Source organism: Phaseolus vulgaris, chromosome 6 (genome assembly GCF_000499845.2).
Source record: "Phaseolus vulgaris cultivar G19833 chromosome 6, P. vulgaris v2.0, whole genome shotgun sequence".
Taxonomy (NCBI): domain Eukaryota; kingdom Viridiplantae; phylum Streptophyta; class Magnoliopsida; order Fabales; family Fabaceae; genus Phaseolus; species Phaseolus vulgaris.
The window spans coordinates 10402294-10412147 of record NC_023754.2 but is presented as its reverse complement, the minus strand read 5'-3'; the positions used below and the strand labels follow the sequence as shown (position 1 = coordinate 10412147).

At 42.5% G+C, this 9854-nt stretch overlaps 1 protein-coding gene across 1 annotated transcript; it reads right to left on the bottom strand.

The window, feature by feature from the left end:
* Positions 1 to 8352: 8352 nt before the first annotated feature.
* Positions 8353 to 8715, bottom strand: LOC137833356 (uncharacterized). The gene has a single exon (XM_068641708.1). The coding sequence runs from the start codon at positions 8713 to 8715 to the stop codon at positions 8353 to 8355; it is 363 nt and encodes a 120-aa protein (XP_068497809.1).
* Between the last annotated feature and the right edge of the window lie 1139 nt (positions 8716 to 9854).

Here is a 9854-nt window from a genome sequence, read left to right as displayed (position 1 = left end):
GGCACACAAAAGAATACTTAAGGAAAAGCACTAGAGTAGATGAAGAAAACAAAAAAATTAGCTACTGGAAATTGTTTTTTAATGCAAACTGTGCTTGATATTCACTGATTTAACTGGAATGATGTAGAGCGAACTGGATTATGAAATTTAAACCACAGAAACTTCAAGATGTTAACTCAATAATGGCACTGGAATCAATTAAAAACAGTAAGCCAAGTAATTGAGATAAATTTTTCAAAATCGCTGCCAGATTACCGTATTTTTTTTGGCAGAATTGTACACTTTTTGTATTTTATTTATCATTTTTTGTGTACTTTGAATTTTTGAGTACTTCTTTTTTCTACTCTTTTCTAACACTTTGAAGAACAAAAATCCCGAATTTCAGAATTTTCCAGTGAGTAAATCAATTGCAATAAGGAAAAACAGTAAGCATGTTTTCAGAAAACAGAGGAATCCTAACAGGAATGAAAAACAGTATAAAGAACTAGCAAAGACATAATGGAAAATGATGTATAGGAACTTGTATAGGTCTAAAATACAAGTATGAACTCAATTCTAAAACATAAAATGCACAAAGGATCAAATATCAAACTCAAAAAATTATATGACACCAAAGCAAGAAACAAAAAATTCAAATAAAAGTACTACAAGAAGTGGTGACAATTATGGGAAAACATGACTAAGACAAAACTTGTATGGATTCAAAAAGGAAAATACTCAAACACATGATAGGCAAAATAAAGAAAACAGCAATAAAACTCAAATAAGCCTAAAAACAGAAATGTAAACAGCAAGAATTAAAGGGCTCTTGAAATTAAAGTGCTACACAACTCAAAAATTAAACAAGAACACACCTAAACTCATGATACCACATGATGTGATTCCACTAGCGCAATATGAATGATTCTTGACATTCTTAGGAATCATCTTGAGTTGGATATGAGATAGGCACTTTAAGATAGAATTGGATCAATGTTCTACAATCAAGAACTCACCAAAACTAGTACCAAAACCCAAACTCATATGGAAGTTCCACATATTGTCAAATTGAACTGATTGAAAAGGAACAAAAGGCAAGAAAACTGAATAGAAGTGTTGGAAATTAAAAGGCACCGGACCAAAATAAAAATAGAAGAAGAACAGCCAGCTGGAAAATGAAAATGCCGAACAAAAAGACAAGGAACACAAGCTGAAACATGAACATAAAAAGAGAAGGAAGGAAGGAGAAGAGAAAAGCTCATGAAGATGGAGGAATGGTTGGATGATCACGCCACTAGGAGGATGGAGACTCCAAGATAAGTGTGCAAGCCGCCACTTGAGGTAACCATTGAACTCTCAAGAGAAGACTAGTGAGGAACGCACAAAGCTCTCCAATGCTCTCTCAAAAATTGAGTATAGTTTCTCTAATCAAAATTCAAATCTGAAATGTACAAGGGCAGCACCTTAATTTATAGCCTAGAGGTGCTGAAATGCAAGGCAAATTAAATTCAAAATTCCCCCCAAAAGCTAATGAAAGTGGCGCCAACTATGGTCATGAAGAAGGTGTGACCTTCTCTCTCACTTTGGCACCTCCCTAGTTACTTCTACACCTATCTACTAACGCACCCCCCCTAAGACTCCTAATCTAAAGACCTAAAGATGCTTTAACAAAAGAGGTTTCTAATGTTTCCCTCTAAGCACCTTCAAACAAAGAAATTACAAAAAGAGAAAATAAACGTCCATTAGCTCCTAAAGCTTTGAACATGCTTCTTGTAAGCCTTTGAGGTTGGCTTTGACCTCCATGGGCGTCCTCCACTTGAACCTCAACCTATTCTTGCTCTTGATGATTGGCCTCCATGTCCACTTGAGCTTGATCTCCATCACCGAGGGCCTGCGTTATTCTGAAAGGACCGGTCCACTAAGGAGATAACTTGTTTTCTAACTGGTACGGGTGGTGATATGATTCCAATAACAAGATAGAGATGTTTCATAGACATGTTATGGAGTCAACTTGAGTTGGAATATGATTAGGCACTTTTCTAGAATTGGATCAATGTTCTTTCATTCAAGAACTCACCAAATCTTAAGCAAACAAGCCAAAACTCATGTGGAAATCAATTTCTTGTCAAATGAACCGATTAAAATGAACAAAGAAGCAAAGGAACTGATTAAAACTAACTAGAAAGCAAATTAACCGAACAAAAGCATGAAAGAAAGCTAATGAATCGATTAAAACAGCCAAAGAATGATATGAACCGAACAAAACATGTTAGGAACCAAATGGACCGAACAAAAGTGCAAGAACAAGTAAAAGAACCGATTACAATGATTAGAAAAGCCTAAGACATGTTTTTAGAGTTTATTTGGGAATGGAAATGGATGAATAAGATGGAAAGGAGAAGAGAACTTATGTGGTTGGAGTCCTTGGAGAGGAACACGCCATTTGAAGGATGCAAAGCTTCAAGATGAGTGTAGATGCCGCCACTTGAGGTTCCAAGATTGCTCTCAAGATAAGACTATGGTAAGAGAAGACACAAGTCTCTCAATCACTCATTGGGGAGAATTTCTGTACTCAAAATATCAAATTTGTATTAGAAAGACTCAAGCCCTCATTTTATAGGAGAAGGACTGGTCACGAGTGTACAAGAAGCTTACAAAGGAAGCTAAACAAGGTTACCTTGCAACTCTTCCACTTCTAGCGCCTAAAGTGGATAAGGAAGGGATACCTTTCTAGATTTTTCTAAAGCTAATATCTAAAGATTCTTTACACAAGAGGTATCTTTAGGTTTCCCTCTTAGCACCTACCTAAACACTATTCTATATTATTTACAAATTTATACAAAAGAAACTATAAAGAGAGATATTAATTGAAGCCCATTCTTGAAAGCTTGTAGTCTTCTTTTGGCTTTAGGCTTGGTCCTCTCTTTATTTAAATTCTTCTTTAATTTTTTAGAAGACTAGAAGGAAGAACTTCAAATGTTTGGGTGAATGACCTCTTCCTCCATTAGTAAAATCCTCTCTTATTTGATCTCTATCAGGTGGGCCTTCCTCATCACCAGGTCGGCGACCTGGAACTGCCGAGGTCTCAGGTTGGAGCTCCACCCTTCTTTTCAAGGCTTCAGTTTTAATCCTTGCTTCCTCCCTCACTTCATCCAGTAGGTCCAAGTTCACCTTTCTTTCCTTGTTCGACTCCTCGACCACGAAGTTCTAGAAACGTGGTGAGTTTTCCTGGATTTCTACTAGGATCATAGCGTCCGGACCATACACCAAGCTGAATGGCGTTTCCTTGGTTGTGGACTGAGGGGTAGTGTGGTAGGCCCACACAATTCTAGGAACTTCTTCTGCCCAGATCCCTTTGGCTTTGTCCAGCCTTATTCTCAGACCTCTGAGCAGAACTCGGATGGCCGACTCGACCTGTCCGTTCATCTGGGGGTGTTCTACTAATGGAAATACTTGCGTTATCCCCAGCTTCGTACATAGCTTGCCCAATTGTTGGCTTGTAAAATGGGTACTATTATTGGATACCAACCTCTTCGGGATTCCGAAGCGGCACACTATGTTTTTCCACACGAAGTGTTGGATTTTATGGGTCGTGTCTGTGCCACTGGTTCGGCCTCGATCCACTTCGTGAAATATTCTATGGCAACCACGAGGTACTTCATCTGCCGTACCGGCAAAGGGAAAGGCCCTAGAATATCGATTCCCCAGGTATGAAATGGCCATGGGTTGTATATCGATCTCAACTCCCCTGGGGGCGCTTTGTGCCAATCTGCGTGTTGTTGGCACTGCTTGCACCATTGGGTGTATCTCGTGCAATCCTCCCTCATGGTTGGTCAGTAATATCCTGCACGAATGGCCTTTAACGAGAGAGATCGGCCACCGATGTGGCTACCGCATATCCCTTCGTGTAGTTCTTCCATGATGCGCGTGCATTGCTCACCGTCCACGCATACCAGTATAGGATGGGTGAATCCGTGCCTGAATAATTTCCCATTGATCAGGGTGTACTTGCTCAAATTTTTCTTGATTTTCCGAGCTTCTGCGGGCTCTAACGGGAGTATCTCATCAGCTAAGTAGCGCTGGTAGGCCATCATCCAGGTTTCTCCTAACTCAACCTGGCAAACTTGCGCCGCTATTTCTTCAACGACTGGGTACCTGCTTATTCTGGGTGTTTTCACTGTCTCTTGTATCAACGATCGATGACTCTTTCTCATCCCTTCCAATGTGCTAATTTGGTGGATTTCTGTTGTATTGCCCGTGGTGGTTCGGGGTGTCTTCTGGGTCTTCTGAATCACCGTCCTTTGTCTGCCCCCTTGCCCAAACTGGCGAGTTTTGCAAGCAAGTCAGCTCGGGCATTTTGTTCTCTGGGTACATGGACTAACTCGAACACTTCGAACGACTCCTTCAAGACCTAGACGTATTCAAGGTATGCGGCCATCTGAGGGTCTTTAGCTTGGTATTCCCCCGTCACCTGGCATGTAACTAATAAGGAATTGCTCTTTGCTAACAACCCCTTTACTCCCATCTCCTTAGCCAACAACATTCCCGCGATCAGGGTCTCATACTCCGCCTGGTTGTTGCTGGCCTTGAAGGCGAACTGTAGGAACTGCTCAATCAGCAACCCATCCGGTCCCTCCAAGATAAGACCTGCTCCACTACCTTGTTGGTTTGAGGAACCATCTACAGAGAGTACCCACCTGAAATTTGCCCTTTCCTGGTGTGTGGTTGCCGAGGAGAGTTCCACTACGAAGTCGGCATCCTTGATGGGGCCTCTAGGTTCGTAGTGTATGTCGAATTCAGAAAGTTCCACCGCCCATCGTGCCATTCTCCTCGCCACATCCGGTTTTTTGCAAAACCTTGCGCATTGGAAGGTCCGTCATCACTATCACGGTGAAGCTCTGGAAGTAGTGGCAGAGTCTTCTTGCTGAGAATACCACCGTTAAGGCTGCTTTTTCTAAGGCCTGGTATCTCACCTCCGGCCCCTGCAATACCTTGCTGACGAAATAGATTGGCCTCTGTACTTAGTCTTGGTCCTTCAATAGGACCGAACTGATCGCCCTTTTCGTAACTGCGAAGTATAGACAGAGTGGGATACCTAACTCTGACTTGCATAACACCGAAGGGTTGGCCAGGTACTCCTTCAGTTTGACGAACGCCTCCTCACACTCACGGGTCCAGACGAACCTGTTGTTCCTCTTCAGGAACTGGAAATAAGGGTGTCCCTTGTCTCCTCCTGCCGATACGAATCTGGACAGAGTGGCCATGCGCTCCGTCAATTGTTGTACTTCTTTCACTGAGATTGGGCTTCTCATAGCTATTACGGCAGCGCACTTCTCGAGATTTGCCTCAATTCCTCGTTCAGTGAGTACGAAACCCAAGAACTTTCTTGCCTCCACTCTGATCACGCACTTCTCTGGGTTCAACTTTAGCCTATACTTTGCTATCGTAGTAAATAGCTCTTCCAGATCAGCTACGTGTTGCTCCCTCTGCTGGGAGGTGACCACCATGTCATATACGTACGCTTGGACATTCCGCCCCAACATGGGCGCTAGTACTCTGTCCGTTAGTCATTGGTAGGTGGCCCTGCATTTTTTAGCCCAAAGGGCATGTCCTTATAGCAATAACAAGACAAATCTGTCAAGAACGCGGTCTTACACTCATCCTTGGGGTGCATCATGATCTGGTTGTAGCCAGAGAAGGCATCCAGGAAGCTGAGTAACCTACACCCGGTGGCACTGTCCACTAAGGCATCGATATTGGGCAGCGGGTAAGAATCCTTTGGGCAGGCATTGTTGAGATCCGTGAAATCGACACACATCCTTCATTTCCCATTGGCATTCTTTACTAGTACCAAGTTGGCTAGCCATTCGAGGTACTGGATTTTTCTGATGTGGCCAGCCTTTAGGAGCTTCTCCGTTTCTTCCCGTATGACCTGAAGCTTTTCTTTGTTGAACTTTCGCCTTCTCTGGCAGACAAGTCGGACCTTGGGGTCCATAGTGAGGCAATGACACTGGAAATCAAGGTCGATACCGGGCATGTCGGCAGAGGTCCATGCGAATGCGTCGAGGTGTCGCATTATGACCTCGACGACTTGATCCTGTGACTCCTTACACAAAGACTGCCCAAGTTTGAACATTTTTCCTCCGATCTCCTTCTCCACCACACCTCCAGCAGGCTCGGGTCGATTTTCTCGTACGATCTCTTCACGGGTCACTCTGTCTTCCCTCGGTGGTCTAGTTGTGACAGAAAACACCCCTCTCTTTGTCTTGAGGCTGTTTTCGTAGCACTTCTTAGCCTCCCTTTGGTCAGACTTAATGGTGATCACTGCCCCTTCGAGGGAAGGCATTTTCATCCTCATGTGCCTCATGGAGGGAACTGCTCCCAACCTGTTTAAAGTCGGTCTCCCCAACAATATGTTATAAGCCGAGGGAGCATTAACGACGAGGTTCCTAATGCTTGTAGTGCGTGAAGACGTGCCATCTATGAATGTTGTCCTCAACTCAATGTGCCCGCGAACCACCACTTTGTCCCATGCAAAACCATAAAAACATCGGGTGTAGGGCTTTCATTCGTCCGTGGACAGTTGCAACCGGTTGAGGGTTGTCAGGAACATAACATCTGCCGAACTTCCTAGGTCTACAAGGACACGATGCACCCTTCTCCCGGTTGTGACCAACGAGATTACCATCGGATCATTATCGTGAGGTATGACATCTTGGAGGTCGACTTTCGTGAAGGTTAGGTCGACGTCGGGGATCAAGTCCGTCTGTAGTATCTCCACCACCATCACCTTTCGTGCGTACTTCTTTCACTGGGAGGCAATGCACCCTCCTCTTGAGAATTCTCCCGAGATAGTGTTTACCTCTCCGTGGATAGGAACCTCGTGCCCCTGATCCGCTCCCGCAGCTACCAACGCCTGATCGTCTTGTGCCTCTTGAAGATAGACCTTCAAGAAACCGCTCTTCACCAGTTCATCTAGTTGATGCGCCAAGGCCAAACAATTTCGTATGTAGTGACCATTTGCCTGGTGAAATTCACACCAAGCATTCTTGTTGGGCACCATCTTCCTATCTGTCTTCGCCGGTAGCTTCAATTTCGCTGCTATGTTCGAGATGGCGATCAACTCCTTGAGTTCCACACGAAAGTTATGTTTCGGGGGTGGGTCTTTTCGCGCGCGTGTGTGGATCCGCTCATAGGGCTTTCCCGCCCCCTTTTTCTCCGTGGTTGCCTCATGCACCCTCATTGGTGGAGGTCGTGCTGCCGCTCGAGGTCGGGCAGGGCCGACAAGACCTTGTTTCTGTGTTACTCGATCGTCTGCGGCGATGTGTGCTAACGCACGACGTCTAATCTCTGTGAACGTAATGGAGATCAAGTAAGAGAGGATTTTACTAATGGAGGAAGAGGCCATCCACCCAAACATTTAAAGTTCTTCCTTCTAGTCTTCTAAAAAATTAAAGAATTAAATAAAGAGAGGATCAAGCCCAAAGCCAACAAGAATTCAAGAATGGGCTTCAATTAATATCTTTCTTTGTGATTTCTTTTGTATAAATTTGTAAAACATATAGGAGTAGTGTTTGGGAAGGTACTAAGAGGGAAACCAAAAAGAAACCTCTTTTGTAAGTACCTTAGGCGTTAGTTTTTAGGAAGAAACTAGAAAGTTGTCTTTTAACACTCCTTTAGGCGCTAGAATAGAAGGAGTTGGAAGGTGACCTTTCAAAAGCTTCTCTTGTAAGCTTCTCTTGTACTTTGTGACCAGCCCTCTCTATTATAAAAGGGGTGCTTAGGTCTTTGAAATAATAAGATTGGTTTTGTGAGTATTGAACCTCTCCCAAATTGGTGAGTGAAATTGAGAGAGACTTGTGTCTTCTTCTCTTCTAGTCTTATCTTGAGTGAATTCTTGGGCTCTCAAGTGGCGGCAACAACACTCATCTTGAAGCCAACCATCCTTCAAGTGGCGTGCACATTCCAAGAGCTTCATCCACATAAGTCCATTTTCCCTTCATTCCAAATTACCCATTTTTGTTATACTTGTTTGTTTTCACTTTCAATCGGTGCAATCTCTTCCTTATGATGTCCTCTTTCATTTGCTACACTTATATTCAATTTTAATCGATGCAAATTGGTTGTTCTTGCTGTTTTGGTCACGTCCTCCATGGGTATAAATGTTATATGTTGTGTTCTTGAGTTTCTATCCATGGGTTTGTTGTTCAAAATGGGTTTTTATGTGAGTTTGGCTTAGTTACTTGTGTTTTGGTGAGTTCTTCAATGTTAAGAACATTGATCCAATTCTTAAAAAGTGCCTAATCATATTCCAACTCTTGTTGAATCCATAACATGTTCATATCATATCTCTATCATGTTTTTTATATCATATCAGAACGTCTTCGGGTAGAACCTTAGTAGTGACTCATTGAAAGGTCCCGGCAACATTTCCTTGACAAAGGCATGTACTATCATGGCTTCATCAGTGGGCTTCAATCTCACCACTTGAACACCGAACCTGTTCAGGCAGTCCTTCATGGACTCCCCCTGGTACTGTTTGACATTGAAAATGTCATAAGAAAGTCGGGTGGGGGCCTGGTTCACAAGGTACTGCTCTCTGAATAGTGTAGCAAACTGGTTGAAGTTGGTGATGTGTCCGTCGGGAAGGCTAACGAACCACTCCAACGCCACGCCTGATAGTGTGCTCATCAACATTTTGCAGTACATGGTGTCAGATCCTCCAGTGAGCATCATCTGGGTGTGGAACGTTGTGAGATGGGCCACTGGGTCCTCTATGTTAGAGTTAAACAGTGTCTAAGTTCAAGAGCGGAGGGGTGAATTGAGCTTATCAAATTTTCGCAAGCACAAACTGTTTTCAGTATATTATAGGTAAAAAGAACAGATTGATTCTAGATGAAGCAGATTGATTTTCCAAATGACTTTAGCAAAAACAGAACTTGATCAACAAGATTTAGATCAACCAGCAAGAATAGCAGAGACAAATTGATTAACTTTTACAGCTTACAAAGTTGTGAATTATATCACAAGATTAATCAATTTTACTTAACATAAAGCATCTAGGGAAATGACCAAATGTCACAGTTCAGTCAAGACAACCAATTCACACTTTAGCCATATTACATATTCAGATAGCAGCTTGATTTATGTTTAGAAGATTGATTAACAAGCTAGAATGGCAGATATTATCAGGTCCAGAATTAACAGATTTAGATTCAAAAGAACAGATTCCTTTCTTGACAGATTATGTGAAAACTTAGAAATAAGTGCAGGGATGAGGAGAGAAACACAAGAGAATTTTTATACTGGTTCACTCATCAAGAGCTACGTCCAGTTCACCTTACTCCAAGGTGGAATCCACTAAAACACGTGCAACCAATTACAACATACACAACAGTTATTGAACCCTTCAAGAACTTCAACAAACAAGGCTGAAAAACACTATTCCAGCACACCTTGCACTCCAAGAAACACTATCAAAGAGTGACTAACACTTACACCTATTACAAGAATGAATAAGGGAAGGATTACACCTGAAGTTGTGTTGCAAGAACATAAACCAGTTGTTCTATTTGCTTCAAGACAGCACCAACACCTTTATCCAGCACAAGGTTCTTCAAGAACAAGCACACATGTATTTTCCTTTGAAAAAAACCTTTGCAAATTCTTTTTCAATTCTCTTTCTCACTCAAGAAACGTTTTTGTCTCTGTTAAAACTGTGGTTGCTCAGCACACCTTCTTGTGAGAAGGGCATTTTATTTTATAGAGAACAGTTTCTAACCACTTTTCAAAAAGCAGTTCCCTAGCAGTTTTGAAAACAACAGATTAAATCTAAAAACAACAGGTTAAATGTTAAAAAACTACCAGCTCAGCTT

Excerpts from the sequence above, each read along its gene's own strand:
- LOC137833356 (XM_068641708.1), bottom strand. The coding sequence starts at position 8,715 with ATGATGCTCACTGGAGGATCTGACACCATGTACTGCAAAATGTTGATG.